Below are 14,998 nucleotides of genomic sequence, written 5' to 3'. Positions count from 1 at the left end.
AGTGGCTGTGGCGGGGGCCCTGCCCCCCAGGTGGGGAAGAGGGAACTGCAGGAGCCCAGGAGGGAGGAGTGCCCGGGAGGCTTTCAGGAGGAGGCACCTTTGAGATGAGATAAAGAACATTCAGGGCCCCCCGGGCAGGAGCGGGGGCGGCACTCCCGGGGGAACAGCTTCCTGAGGCTTCAGAGCCGCAGACGGGGCTGGAGGGGGGCAGAGCATCTTAGCGCTTTGCCCGGAGACGCCGGTGGGCCGTGCCCGTGGGCACCCCACTCGGGAGGGGAGCGAGCTCTGGATTCCCCCTCGCACAGGGGTCACCTTGGGCCAGGCTTGCGCCGGGGGCACCAGTGATGGGGGCAGCTGTTCCTCCTTCAGGGAACCGGTTATTACCAGCTCACACCCCGGGAGTGATGCTCGGCCTCCTTGCCATTTTGGGAAAGAGTGAGGCACGGGCTCTCGCGCGGCCCGCCGTCCCCAGGGTGGAGGGTGTGGCCACGAAGAGGCGCCCAGTACGCTCTTCTGGGGTGATTGCCCCGCCCCACATAGAACGAAGCCAGACCAGCCTCCATAACCTGTTCAGGTTATTCCGGTGTTAATATTTCCACCTCGTCCGATGGTGGTGTTAGGAATTATAAAAACAGTAGATGCTAAGTGAGAAACAGCAGTACAGGGACCCGTGGGACCGTGACTAATCGTCTTTCACCCCACTCGTCCTGTGCCTCCACCTGGGGAAATCACGTTCGCTCCGGCCTCCCCTCTGCCATCCCCCCACCGCCGCCCCCCTGCCAGCTACAGAGATGGACGGGACCGGGCCCCCCCTGCCTTGTGAGGATTTGCGGGGCGATAGCCCTGCTCCCCTGGGGACGTCGGGCGGCACGGCTGGGTCTCTGCTCCCCCCACTCAGCACCCCAGAAAGCCTGGGAGCACCCACTGGCCCCGGACTCTCCGTGGTGCCGTCCCGAGCCCCCGGGGCGCACGGGAGGCCCCACCACACCCTCTGCGTCTCCTGAGGACCCCGCGTGCGGGCGTGCTCCCTTGACCACACTCCCTTCAGCAGAAACACCTCTGCTCCGTTCTTCCCACAGGCAGGAGAGAAACACTATCACCCCTTGTGTGCGCTATGTGTCAGGTGTGGCCGGATGTTTGCGGAAGGCGAGGAGATGTATCTTCAAGGTGAGCACACGACCATGCCGCCCGGTCCCGTGGGGCCGGGGATTGCTGGCGGGTCACCTGCGGTAGCTCGAATGCTGCTTGGGAAGCCGGCCACGCAACCCGGGGCTGGGGGAGCGGAGCCTGAGCAGGCTTGCCTGGCAGACGTGGTGGGATGGCGGGCAGCGTGCGGGAGGCACCCGTGGGACCTGGTGATGGCCGGGACATGGGGGCGGGGTGCCCAGGGCTGCTCAGACCTTCCCCCAGAGGATGGGCCCCTTCTCTGCGGCCACCATTTCTTCTCAATGCTCCCTCTGTGTCCAGCGTCCCTGGAGGGGAGCAGAGCGGGGCTGGGCGGACGGCAGGGCCACACACGGGCTGTTCCATGACCTCACGCGGTGGTCATCCCGGGGCGGTGTGTCAGACAGGCCTGCCTTTCTGAGCCGGACCTCGTGGGCTGATGTCAGCTGGGACGGCCTCGTCCCCAGCGTCCCCTCTTGTTCCTCAAGTCGCTGCTTGAGAGTCCGTGAAAGGGGTCCTTTGCGCTGCCCCCACCCCACCCCCTGCTGCTCAGATGTCTGGGCGGGAGGGGCCCCTTGCCCCGGGCACCACCCCTGCTGTAAATAGTGCCTTCAGGCCTGCCCGACACCAAGCATGGGGACATGAGCTCGCCATCAAGGGGGCCCCAGTGTCAGGGAATAAAGATGTTCATCATGGCTCTGGGCTGAGGCCGGCGCCCCTTGTCTAAAGTGGGCCCTCCCGTGACTTTCTGTGGGACCTTGGGAACCAGTCCCACCCCTCTCCCAGCTTCAGATTTCCCGGTCGGTATGACAAGGGGTCAAAACCCAGGTCGGAGCTTTTCAGTGGTACACTGTGGAACCCCGGAGTCCTGTGGCCAGGGGGCCCTTGGGGGGCCCAGCCCCCACCCTGCCTGGTCCGCCTGGATGCTGGGGCGCCATGAAGGCATTGACAGGTGAATCCTGTACAGCCGAAGCTGTGAGAAGCAGGGGGCCCGGTGAGCCCTGCAGCCTTCGAGGATGGTGAGACAGGCCACCCCCTCCCCACTGCCACCAGCACCCCTACCGTGGGCAACACCTTCCCGATAAATATGACGGAGGGGCTGTTGACTCCCAGGAATTGTCGGGGAGACCCGGATGAAAATAATAACGAGATGCTATTTCCCCCCATTCGATTGATGATCGAAGGGCACACCCACGTGGTGAGGAACCTGGCTGGTGAGGCAGGAATTGGGAAATTGCCTTAAAAAGGCCCACACCCTTTGAGCCGAGACTTCACTTCTTGGAGTCCTCAAGTAGGAGGGACGTGCTAGGACTTGGGTGCTGTGGACCCCCTCCCCCGCAACGGGACTTAGAGAGAAAACCCCACATCCCACGGCCAGGGACAGATGCATCCTCTTTCCACGTGGTGGAATGCCACGCAGCCCTTAAGGGTTACGCTTCTGCTGTTTAAGTGTATGGGGAAATGTGCAGGACTCGAAAACAAAGCTCCCAAGACATAAAAATACGTACGTACAACACGATCCACATTCTACGACCAACGCGCGTGTGTGCCCGAAGGCTGCCCGGCCAGAAGTGGCTCGGAGATGATAGACGGTTTTCATTTTCTTCCTTATATTTTGTTGGGGTTCTTTAATAAAAAAAAAATTTTTTTTAATCTTTGCTTATTTTTGAGAGAGAGAGAGAGAGAGAGAGAGAGGGAGGGAGCATGAGTGGGGGAAGGACAGAGAGAGAGAGAGAGGGAGACACAGAATCCGAAGCAGCTCCAGGCTCTGAGTTGTCAGCAGAGTCTAACATGGAGCTTGAACTCATGAACCGTGAGATCATCACCTGAGCCGAAGTCAGATACTTAACTGACTGAGCCACCCCGCCACCTTATTAATTGTTAATAAGGGCCATTGATTACTCATCTATGACTTTTGCCATCAAAAACGGTTGTCAAAAATGACTGTTTTACACACACACACACACACACACACACACACAATTAAATTGTGGTCTCCCCAGGAGCTCCAGGCCCATGCAGATGTTTTCCAGGGAGGGACAGTGATAAGTTCCACCCCCAGGCGTTAGCTCCTGTGACCTGGGAGGCTTTGCAAGCAGGAGATAGGATGTAGGGCTTTCCTTCACATGCACCTGTCAGCCCCATGAGGTGCCAGGCTCTGTGTGCCTGGTCTCTGGGGTGGGAGAGACACTGCCCCCTCCTGGCTGGGGCACAAACCCACACACAGAGCCACAGGGAGAGGGAGCAGGGGGTCGGGCTGAGGTCCAGGGGGGCCCCGTAGGGAGAGCAAGTGCTCCGGGCCCTGGAAGGAGGGCTGACCTGTGCCTCGAGTCCCAGGGGAGCGCCGCGGACGTATAGGCGGCCTCCGACTCTCCGCACGGCCCCTGCATCGCGGGAAGGGACACTGAGCGCTTCCTCTTGGGTCTGTCCGCAGGTTCCTCCATCTGGCACCCGGCGTGCCGACAAGCAGCCAGAACTGAAGACAAAAACAAGGTTGGTGGGATTTACGATCTGCTCCCGTGCGTTCGTCAGCGCCGTGTGCGGTCACCCGCTTCTGTAGACTCACCGGCTGGTCACACCCGCCCACGGGCCAGGCAGACCCGCCCACGGGCCACCCCGGGGAGGCCTGGGGGCGCTGAGGTGCGCCGGGTGGATCCACGGAGGGGCTGGTGCGAGGTGGGGCACGCGCGGGCATCCCGGGGCCTCCCAGCGCTGGCCCGCTGACCTCCCCACGGGTCCCGTGGACTCGAGGGCCGCAAAAGCTTGGGGACAGCTCTGACACTAGCAGGTCTCCAAATAGTCTCCAGACTGCCCACACTTATGACACCAGCTGCAAGTTTGCGGGGCCCCAAACTGCCCTCGGTCTCAGTCGTTTGTTGGAAAGACTCACAGACGCGCTGAAGGCTGTCCTCGTCACGGTTACGGTTTATTGCGCGAGAAATCAGCCAGAGAAAGAGGGCGCGGGGCAGGGTCCGGGAGGGGTCCAGCCCCAGAGCCGCTCCTCTCCCGCGGAGACAGGACGTGGCACCCCCCTTCCCGCACGTGACCGCACGCTCCAGGTATTACCAACCAGGGAAGCTGTGTGTCCAGAGATCTTACCGGGGCTCCACTGACTGACTGACTGATTGCCACATGGTTGATTTCACCCCAGATCACACGGCTTGTCTCTCTGGTGCCAGCCCCACCCTAAGCCTGTTGGGTGAGGGTGACCCCCTCCCTGAGCAAACAGTCTATCAGGTGGACACAGATCACCCTTCAGGGTCGAGGGCGCAGGCCAGGCTTCTCTCTCTGGGCAAGGCCAAATCCCTCGCTGCCCAGAGGCCCAGCTGGGCGCTGGGCACAGAGGCGTCGCAGTAAGGAAGAAGGGTTGCCCTCTTGGGACCGAGTTCTAGGGAGAGACGGAAATTGACGCCCAAACGAGCGATGATGCAACAGAGGCTGGTGTCGGGGGCAGGACGGATGGTCAGGCAGGGCCTCGGGAGGACATGGGGTGGGAGCTAGGCCTGCGGGATGAGCCGGGGCGGCCCTGGCGGGAGGGAGCGGGGAGGGCTGCCGGTGGGCAGGCAGAGTCCCCTCGCCCTTAGCCCTGCAGCGAGGGCGGGGCTCAACCGGCAAGCCCCAGCTGGGCCCATCTGTGGGACTAGAAGGTTTTTGGAATTTCCGTGAGGCTGGACAGAGAGCCCATGGGCTCAGGCCGCTGAGGTTCACAGGGCTGTTGGCTGGCGGAGGAGACACTCCTACGGGCCCCCGCAGGATGGGTGGGCTCCCCCAGGTCGGCTGTCGCTTGCTAAGCCTGTTCCGAAAGACCCCAGCAGAGGGAAGTGCTCCCGCATCCTGTAGAAACGGAGTCTGGTGGGTTCGGAGGCCCCTGCTTCTCACGCACTCGCTCACAGTGCTGCCTCTTTGGTTTGTCGTTCATTCAGCAGAGCTTTACCCAGCGTCTGGTTGTGCCGAGCCCTGTTCTTGGCCCAGGGCCCAGAGGTGACCGAGTCCTGCCCCAGCGTGCTGGGGACACAGGGGGAATGGGTGGGCACACGGGGACGCCCAGCCTGTCACCAGGACACGAGGGCAGGGGGCCCTGGGCCGGGGCAGGAGGGCTCCGTGGAGGAGAGGCACCTCCTCTCGCGTCCCCAAGCCTCCCCTAACCCGTGACAGCCTCGCATGGTTGCTCAGCCCCTCTCCGTGGACGCCAGGCCGGCCCGAGGGAACTGCGCCTCTGAGCTCTCCTCTTCCGGCCTGACGCTTCCTTCCGCCTGCCAGCTCATTCCTCCCGATTTTAAAGTAGTGCCAGTTGCTTTTCTCAGAGTTGTCAAAGTGTCTACACAGGGCTCTGGTTTAATTCGGGTTCAGATGGTCGCCTTTGATGGCCACAGAGAAGGGGTCCTCTCAGTGTTAAGCGCTGGTGGGCACAGACCTCCATATGGCCACTGCTCCGGCCTCAGGCCTGGGGGGTGGGGAGAGGCAGGGGGCCTGGCCCTGGGTACAGGGAGCCACAGGAGTGGAGGGCGGGGTCTTGTCCCCTTGGGGAGGGCAGGTCTGTGGCCGCTGGACCCTGGCTTGGGCCACTGCCCATGTCTGCTGAGACTCAGGAGGCCGAGGGACTGATGACCATGCAGAGGGAAGCAAGGGGCAGGGGAGCCCGACAGCCTGGGAAGAGACCCCGGGGGCTTCAGCGGCCAGGCTCACTGTCCCCTGTCACCCTTCCGGCTAGATTCCCAGACTGTAGCCCCAACTAGAGAACACTGGGATTTGGGCTGCGAGCCGCCCGCCTGGCCTGCCCCCTGCCCCTCAATCTCGGGGACTGTAGCTACTGTGCCCTGGGGGTCCCCCCGCCGCTGCCAGGGGTGGGGTGCAGAGGTTGTGAAGGATGGTGCCCCTCCCCAGGCCCTGTGCCGGGGGACTGTGTGAAGGTGAGAAAGGGGGACAGGCCCACATGACGGCGGTCCTCCCAGCTACAGGGACACAGAGCCGTGGAGACTGTGGCTTCCTGTGGCTGCTGTAATGAATTACCGCAAATTTAGTGGCTTAAAGGAGCACAGATGTATCCCCTCCCTCGGAGGCCGGAGGCTGAGGACGGGCCAGCAGGGCTGTGCTCCCTCTGGAGGCTCCAGGGAGAAGCCCCTCCTCATTCGTTGCCACATCTGGAGCCTCCGGGGTTGGCTCCTGGCCCCACGCCCTTCAGACCCCGCTTTCGTCGCCACATGGGCCCCGGCCCCCCAGCCCCCCTCAAACGACCCTGAGACCCCAGGGAGCCCACCTCTCAACTCGAGCTCCTTACTCCCATCGGCAGAGACCCTTTGGTCACACGTGGGCATCCTCATGGATGTTACTCTGCTCCCACGGTGACAGGATATGCCCGGTTGGTCTCATTGACGGTCAGGGTCACAGTAAGTGGCGGGCACGCCCCACTGTGCACCATATCCTCTCACATCATACAGCCCACGATTCCCTCCATAACCCGCCCCCGTGCCACCCCGGGCACATCCCTGCCCTCACAGAGCCAGCGTCCCTGACCCGGAAGTGACCGCGGGGTCCTGTCTGCGGGACTCCTTCCCGAATCCCAACCCAGAGGCCTATCGGAGGGACCTGGCGGAGGGACCCCACATGCCAAGAGGCCTCCAGGCCCGTCTCCGGAGCGTGACCGGGTTAGAATGGGGGACCCGGGCCAGCCCGCTCAAGGACAGGTCGGGTGGCCAACCCTGCTCGTGGCCTCTGGACCCGGCTGCAAGGCTGGCCTCGGGGCCTGCGGGGAGCCCAGCTCCCTCTGCTCTCAGCCCAGGGGTCCGCCCGTGATGACCGCAGCCGCCGGCCCGAGGAAGGGAGGCCCTCTGAACAGTGGACGGGGAGAAGGAGAGGGGGCAGCCAGAGCTGGCTTCCTGGGCTGTGTCTCCACAGACGCCTTGGGAACATCTGGGGCCGAGGCCGTCCCATGAGGACAGCTGTGCCCTCGGGGCTGCGCCCTGGGGCTGGCACGGCTCGGGGCCCGCCCCTCTGTGTCCTGGGACGGCATCCAGGCCCCGGCCGTGCCCTGCTTGCCCCTCACTTCACCCTCCCTCGCTCCAGCCCCTCAGAGCCTCTTCTGTCTCGCCTGAGAAACGAGAATAGACCCGGGCGGGGCCGGGCGGTGAGCGCCCGGGTGACAGGAAGGCAGAGCCCTACGTGTCCTGTGTTGCTTCCTGCAAGCTGGTCGGGGAGCACGAGCCAGCAGCCCCGGCCAGCGTTGGGTCAGCGTGGCGGAGCCAGCCCCGGAGACACGCAGCAGAGGTGGTGTGGGCCTCGCTGAGTCTCTGGTGGGGGGTGATCCAGACAAGAGGCACCCGCCAGGAACTGACCAGCAGCCCCGTCATTTACCAAGTGCCCCGCCGTCCCCGCCAGGCTCCGGGACCCGTAGGACCAGCTGGGTCCTGGCTTCCCAGTTGCTCTCCAGCAAGAGAGGCCGGCCCTGGGGTCCCTGCAGGGATGGGCGAGGAGGCAGAGGGTACTTACTGTTTCCTCCCTGACCGCATACCCCGGGGGCACGGCCGCTCCCCAGGGCAAGGATGGCCCCTGGGTGTCTGCTGAGGGCACTCAAGGAAAGCCTTCCGGAAGGCTGTGGCCCCTACTGCCCGTCCCCGGCACGTCCTTGGTCATTGGGTCACTCAACACACAGCCGGCCCGTGAGTGCCTGTCGGCTGGGTGGCGGAACACAGACGCGGGGAAGACTGGCGGCCTCCCTGCCCTGGAGGCACGTGTGGGATGAGGGGGCTCCCGCCGGGTGCCCCCCGGGGGACGGGGAGGGGCGGCCCCCCTGGACGGGCCTAGGCGGCAGGGTGGGGGAGAGGATGTCTTCCTGGAGCCGAGCCTTGGCAGGTGGTGCGGGAGGTGGGTCTCGGGGCCTGTGCCTGGGGAGCCGGGGGTCTGCAGGGCACTGAGACTGAGGGATTGTTCCAGAGCCTGGCCGAGGGTGGCCCCAGGCCTGCCAAGTAGCTGGAGAAGAGCTCCAGGGGGCCTGGAGCTGGGGCCCAGCGGCCCTGGGAGACAGGGCAGGCCTGGAGGGGAGGGGGCGGCCCCACGCCCGGTCCTGGAGGAAGCCGTACCCAGGAGCGTGGAGGGGGCGGCCGGCGCTGATGAGCAGGCGAGCGGGCACCTCACCGAAGAGGTGAGCCCCGGCATCACGCCCTCTGCCTCTTCTCTTTCCTCCCCAGATGCAGAAGCAGGCTTGCAGTCAGGTTTCCCCGGGCACCACCCCCTGTGCCTTGCAGGTTTGTCCCTCCCACTGCCGTGGTGGCCTCGCATCTGCTCCTGGTGTTGCCCTGTCCTTGCTGCTGTCCTGCCGACCGTGTAGGAGGTGCTGGGCATCCTCCAGCTGGGAGGGCAGGGCTCCACGGCCCGTGCCAGTGTCCTGGGGCCGCTGTGTACAATGGTGCAGGCTGGACCCTCAGCCGGCAGGGATTTATTCTCTCCCGGTCCTGGAGGCTGGGAGTCCTGGCCCAAAATGTGGGCTGGTTGGTTCCCTCTGAGGCCTCCTCCTTGGCGTGTAGACGGCGGTCTTCTCCCTGTGTCCTCACGTGGTCGTCTCCTGTGTGCATCTGTGTCCTGATATCCTCCTCTTGTAGGGACACCAGGCCCACCCTAGTGACTTCATTTTACCTTAATTGCATCGTTAAGTGCCCCGTCTCCAAACACGGTCACACTCTGGGGTGCCAGGGGTTAGGGCTTGAACATGCGAGTTTTGAGAGATATAATTCAGCCTGTGATGTGGCCCCTCCCAGGGCCACTGCAGCAGGCGTGGGCCACCGAGAGGGATAGAGACGAGGTAGGAGGCAGCCAGCCGGAGCTGTCAGGAGGCAGGGGGAGGCCAGGCAGGGGTGGTCCAGGCAGGGGTGGAGGCTGGACCAGGAGGGGCGAGCACGTCCTACCGGTGGGGTTGGACGGACGCCGGTATGAGTGATGGGAGCCGGGGAAGAAGGGTGTCCACGCAGGGTTGGGCGGGCCTGGCGAGCGGAACAGAGGAGGGGCCTGGGGAAACTGTTGCCTCCGGGGAAGCAGGAGATGTGGCCGAGGAGGGAGGAGGGGCAGGGGTGGGCACTCGGGGAGCAGGTCACAGATGCGGTGGCCGCAGAGTCTGACAGCAGAGGCCCGGGCTGGTAGACCGAGCTAAACACGCCCCCCACCCCTGTAACCTAGCGCAGAATCCCTTGCTCTCGTCCTCTGAAAAACAGATAATTTCCTTGCGTGAAGCCGGGTGATCATCGGAGCGTTTCCAGCGGCGCGGAGAACGTGCTGGTCGGCTCGGAGTTGGCGTCACCTGCCGCGTCTGTCTGATTATAGCTTTCCAGCCGCTCATTCAAGCCCACGTGTTTATTTTAAGAACTCTTTCAATCTGAAAAAAAAAAATATGTCGTCACTGGCATTTCTGTCGGAGTGTGACCTGTGATAATTGCATCTGGAAGGTTCTGGAATCAACATATTCTGCTTTCAGTCTCCTCCTGTCGCCTTCCTTTCCAGGAAACCAGGAGCTCCTCAGAGAGCATCATTTCTGTACCTGCTTCCAGCACCTCGGGGTCTCCGAGCCGCGTGATCTATGTGAGTTGGAGAGTGGGGAGGCCCGTGGTGGGAGGGTCCGGACCTGGGTCATGGCCAGGGGTGCCCTTGGGGGCCGGGGCGTCCTCAGGTGCTGGGGTGCAGAGCCGGGGCTCTCACCGCGGCCGTGGGGTGTAGACTGGTGCAGACTTCGTGAGGTTAACTCCGAGCTTTCGGTGAGGACCATCACGTGACCCCGCAGCTCCTGGGTGACGTGGTGGTGGTGCCCAAAGAGATGTGCTCACAACTGTTGTCCATAATGGTGTCAGCTCAACACCGCTTCCCTGTCCTGCAGCTAAGGCTTGCCCGAAAAAGTGACACTCGGCACACGGGGGACTGGGCTGCTGTCACCAATAGGCGTGCAGATCTGCACCTGCTACCTGGGAAGCATTTCTAACGTGCTCCTACGAGAGGCCTATGAAGGATAATATATGTTATGCGGTCCCGTTTTTATTAAAGAGTGTACGTGTGTATGCGTGTGTGTGTGCATATGGATATATGTGTGTATGGGTGTGCATATGTGTGTGCATATGGGTATATCTCTGTACAGATGTGTATATGCATGTATAAGTGTATGTATTTACATATGTGCGTGTGTGCATATGGCTACATATGTGTGTGGGTGTTTGTGTGTATGTGTGTGCATATGGGTATATGTGTGTACAAATGTATGTGTGTTTACATACGTGTGTGTGTGCATATGGGTATATGTGTGTACAGATGTGTGTGGGCGTGCACATATGGGGATATACATGTGTAAATGTATGTGTTTACATATGTGTATATGTGTGTATGGATATATATGCGTATGGGTATGCATATGTGTGTGCATATGGGTAGATGTACGTGCAGGTGTGTGTGGTATGTGCATATATGTGTGTATGCACGCACATGGGTATACACATGTGTAAATGTATATGTTTACATATGTGTATGTGTGCACGTGGTATATGTGTATATAGGTATATCGTGTGTGCACAGATTTATATGTACATGTGCATATGGGTATATGTATGTGAAAATATGGATTTGGCAGGACCTAACCCAGCCCATAGTGCATTGCTGTCGTTAAAAATAGTAATTGTGATAGTATCTTTTTAAATGTTTATTTTTGAGAGAGAGAGAGACAGAGCAGAGAGAGAGGGAGACACAGAATCTGAAGTGGGCTCCAGGCTCCGAGCCATCAGCACAGAGCCCAACGCGGGGCTCGAACCCCGAACCGTGAGATCGTGACCTGAGCCCGAGTCGGACGCTCAGCTGACTGAGCCACCCAGTCGCCCCAAACACGAACCACTCTTTTAAACACACTGGTGTTTGTGAAAGACCAGGTATTGTTGTGACCGTGCAGTGAGCAGAGACACTGGTCACCGTTGTCACAACTACTTGCAAGGCTCCGCGACCATCCACAGTGGCGCTTACTGGGTGTGCCTTCGACTGAAGCAGGTGGGCCTCAGGCCGGAGCACCCCGGCCATCCCTTCCCCATTAGCGTGGTGTCCGCTCCCAGTTGGCGCACATCCTCGACCTCCCTCCCCGAGGAGGCGTGAGTCCTGCGAGACGAGCCCTTCCTATCTCGGGGCTCGGCCTTGCTTTTGCTTTCGTGTCTTTCCTGGCATCTGCTGTTGCCCTACTGTGCGCCTGACCCCGTGCTTGCTGCCGGACCTCGGGAGGGTGGCCCTGGTCCCCGTGGCGGCTCGGTGTGCTTGGAAGGACGCCAGCAGTCCGGCAGCTCACCAGTGCGAGAGGAAAGATGAATACCATCGTCACCTGCCAGTGCCCTTGTGGCCACTGTTAATATTTTGGAGCACGCCCCGTGGGTCTCTGGGTCCCTTTTCTCTCTGTGTATTTTCTTTTAACCACAGTGAGGTCACACTGAATATTTGTTGCAGCCTCTGTTCACCACGGCAGTAAGTCAGTAACTAGGCATAGCGTAACATCAGCATTATTGCGTTATGACGTATTATTATCGACAGCGCATCGTAAGTATGATGTCCTGTGTGGCCGTATATTGTTATTGTTTATTATGCCGGGTGGCGTGTGGGAGACAGAAAGGCGCAGGGAGACCACATGAACCTGTACACACGCCCCAGTGGCCCTCCGCCAGTTGGAGAGCCTGTTGTCACGGCGACCGCCGAAGGCTTCGGCGGGGGAGGCAATGGGTCTGTGAGCCCCGCTGGGCGGGACAGATGCCGAAGAGCCAGGCGGAGCCACTTTCCCGGACGGGAGCGGGCACGAATGGTGCCATCAGGCCGCCTCTGCGGTCCCTGCTGTCGGGGGCTGACCCCGGGCAGGGCCGGCCTCCCTGACCCGGGCCCCGCGGGGCTGGGACGGCCGCGGGCAGATGCTCTGATCGGGGTGGGATCCCGAGGCAGGGACTGGGGGGCAGGCACCTGCGGGCCCTGCCCCGCCCCTCACTCCGCTGTCCGCTTGAATCTGACATGCGGAGACGGAGGCCCCGAGCGAACTCCTGACTTTGGCAAATGCCCCGTGGACTTTAATTCAGTTCTCAAGCACGTCCCAAGGACCTTGCCGTGCCGGGCGCGGAGTCAGGGAGAAGGACTCCATCATGAATCAGAGAGACTCGTTGGGCCCCCCAGGAGCCGCAGGCCCAGACAAGGGGAGACAGACGCGCCCACCAACGTCCGCACCTTGACTTAAAGGAGACAAACACAAACGTGAAACCGGATGGCGGAGGGGAGCAGGGACGGTCTCCCAGACAGGGAGGCCTGGGCTGGGTCTGGAAGAACAGCCAGGCAAAAGGGACCGGGATGGGCGTGGCCGAGAGAGAGAGAGAGAGAGAGAGAGAGAGCGAGCACGGGAGTGCAAGCTCACAGCAGGTGCCAGGCCCCCGGGCTCTGGATGGCTGGGCAGCCATAAGGAGCTCCTTGTGGCAGGTAGCATGGCTCTGAGGGGCGGGTCACTAGGACAGACAGAGGCACAGGGTCCCCTGAGGGACAGCTCAGAAGTTCTGATCAGGGCCCATCCCGACTACGGACAACAGACTTAGAAATTTTTTTTTAATTTTTTTTAACGTTTATTTATTATTGGGAGACAGAGGGACATGGAGCGTGAGCAGGGGAGGAGCAGAGAGAGGAGGAGACACAGAATCGAAAGCGGGCTCCAGGCTCCGAGCTGTCAGGACAGAGCCCAACGTGGGGCTCGAACTCAAACTGCGAGATCATGACCTGAGCCGAAATCGGTCACCCAACCAACAGAACCACCCAGGTGCCCCCAGACTTAGGATTTGAACTCAGGTCCTCAGAACCCTGCCCAGGCTCCAAAGGGAAGAGTCAGAGATCTGAGACCTCACGCATTCACTCTCTCAACCTGTGTCACAAACGGCAGCATTCACCCCGAGAGCACCCATCAGACTCATGAGAGCCCTGGGGTCGGGTGGTCAGGGAAGGCTTCCTAGAGGAGGTGGGCTGGGGCTACTGAACCGGGGGCTGAGCCTGGCATGCGGGGGCACAGGGAGGAGACCCCTCAGGGCCAGCAGGCTGGGAATGTCAGCAGTGCACTTGGGGAACCACAGCGAGGGCTTGCGTCACCCACCCAGCGGGGCTGGAGGGCAGGGTGTCGTCGCTGGGGCTCCAGAGACGCGGCCCTGGCAGGGAAGGGGGCGACGGTGGGGAGCACGGCTCTGGAGTCGGACGGCCTGGGCCTCTTCCCACCCACGCCTCCCTGGCTGTGTGACTCTGGGCGAGCTACCTAACCTCTCTGGGCTCTGGACTCGTCGTCGATGAAGTGGAGCGACCGCGGGTGCCCCCAGCACGGGCTCGCTCTGTGAATCTGGTACCGGCAGCTGCTGTCGGCGACGTTTGTTCGGAGCAAGCGCGGCAGGAAGGCCCCCAGGAGGCTCTGCTGGGTCCAGATGTGAGCGGCGAGGGCCTGGACCAGAGCCGCCTGGGCTGGAAAGGGACAGCTAGTCGCACAGAGGACAGGAGCGTGGAGCCCGTGCCGGCCCCGGTACGGATGCTACGGGACACCGGGGCCGAGTAGAGGCTTCTCTCCGGGTCTGGGGAGAGCCGAGCCGGTGGGGGCAGCCTGACCGCCAGCTTTGCCCGCGGCCGGCAATGCCAGGCTGAGACGGATCCCGAGAGGGGAACGCGGTGGGGAGGAGGTGACCCCGTGTGTCGGTTCCAGGACGGGTGGGCACGTCGGTTCCAGGACGGGTGGGGTCTGCCTGAGGGACGCTTCCCACCTGCAAAGGGAACGTGGGGACCGACACAGATAATCGTCCCCGCTGTGACCGCTGGGGGTCAGGTTGCGTGTTTGCTCCTGCCCAGCTCTAGCACCTGTTTGAGCCCGCCGTGTGCCCCCAGGCAGCCCCCGGAGCCAGGGAGGGGCGGCAGCCGGGGGCAATAGCCTGGGCGCAGTGGGGGCGGTGCAGGGGGGAGGCCGGGCCGAGTCACAGGGGAGCCAGGGGCCAGGGGGCCCTCGCCAGCGCCAGCGAGCGTCACCAGTGAGCGCCTGCCGTGGGGCGGGGCGTGGTCCTTGCCCCACCTGAGCCCGGGGCCCAGCCGGCCTGTCAGACGCCAGGCACTTTGCTGCCGTATCTCAAGAGCTCAAAATTGCTGCGGGTGCGTGTGTGTGTGCGTGTGCGTATGGGTGTGTGTGCGTGTGTGTGCGCGCGCGTGTGCGTGCGTGTAAGGATGTGTGTGCGTGTGTGTGCGCGCGCGTGTGCGTGCGTGTAAGGGTGTGTGTCGATGTGTACTGGTTTGGGAGGGTGCCGTCATGTGTGCAAGTATGTGCTGTTGCACGGGAGTGTGTGCGTGCATGCGTGCACGTGCATGTATGAGTGTGTGTCGATGTGTACTGGTTTGGGAGGGTGATGTTATGTGTACGTGTGTGTGCGTGCGTGTGCGTGTGAGGTTGTGTGTTAATGTGTACTGGTTTGGGAAGGTGCTTTCATGTGTGCAAGTATGTGCTGTTACACGGGAGTGGGTGTGCGTGTGTGTGCGTCTGTGCGCATGCGTGTGCGTGCGGGTGCGTGTAAGGGTGTGTGTCGATGTGTACTGGTTTGGGAGGGTGCCGTCATGTGTGCAAGTATGTGCTGTTGCACAGGAGTGGGTGTGTGGGTGTGAGTGTGCGTGCATGTGTGCGCGTGCGTGCATGTGCGTGTGCGTGCGTGCGTGTGCGTGTAAGGTTGTGTGTTGATGTGTACTGGTTTGGGAAGGTGCTGTCATGTGTGCAAGTATGTGCTGTTACACGGGAGTGGGTGTGTGGGTGTGCGTGTGTGTGCGTCTGTGTGCGCATGCGTGTGCGTGCGGGCGC

At 62.0% G+C, this 14,998-nt stretch overlaps 1 protein-coding gene across 23 annotated transcripts in view; it reads left to right on the top strand.

The window, feature by feature from the left end:
• The window catches only part of ABLIM2 (actin binding LIM protein family member 2), a 139,803-nt gene that overhangs the window by 70,309 nt on the left and 54,496 nt on the right, over positions 1 to 14,998 (top strand). For all 23 annotated transcript variants that reach the window (XR_006296227.1, XM_043573056.1, XM_043573073.1 and 20 more), the window contains exons 7-9: positions 1,080 to 1,167; positions 3,599 to 3,657; positions 9,652 to 9,729. Coding sequence is in view for 22 of the 23 variants with exons in the window: in XM_043573056.1 (XP_043428991.1) it covers positions 1,080 to 1,167; positions 3,599 to 3,657; positions 9,652 to 9,729 (225 nt within the window). In the remaining variant the exon portion in view is untranslated. The remainder of the gene's footprint in view (positions 1 to 1,079; positions 1,168 to 3,598; positions 3,658 to 9,651; positions 9,730 to 14,998) is intronic.

This window comes from Prionailurus bengalensis, chromosome B1 (genome assembly GCF_016509475.1).
Source record: "Prionailurus bengalensis isolate Pbe53 chromosome B1, Fcat_Pben_1.1_paternal_pri, whole genome shotgun sequence".
Lineage (NCBI taxonomy): Eukaryota > Metazoa > Chordata > Mammalia > Carnivora > Felidae > Prionailurus > Prionailurus bengalensis.
Note: the sequence above shows the minus strand (reverse complement) of the source record. Positions and strands in the feature narration are given on the sequence as shown.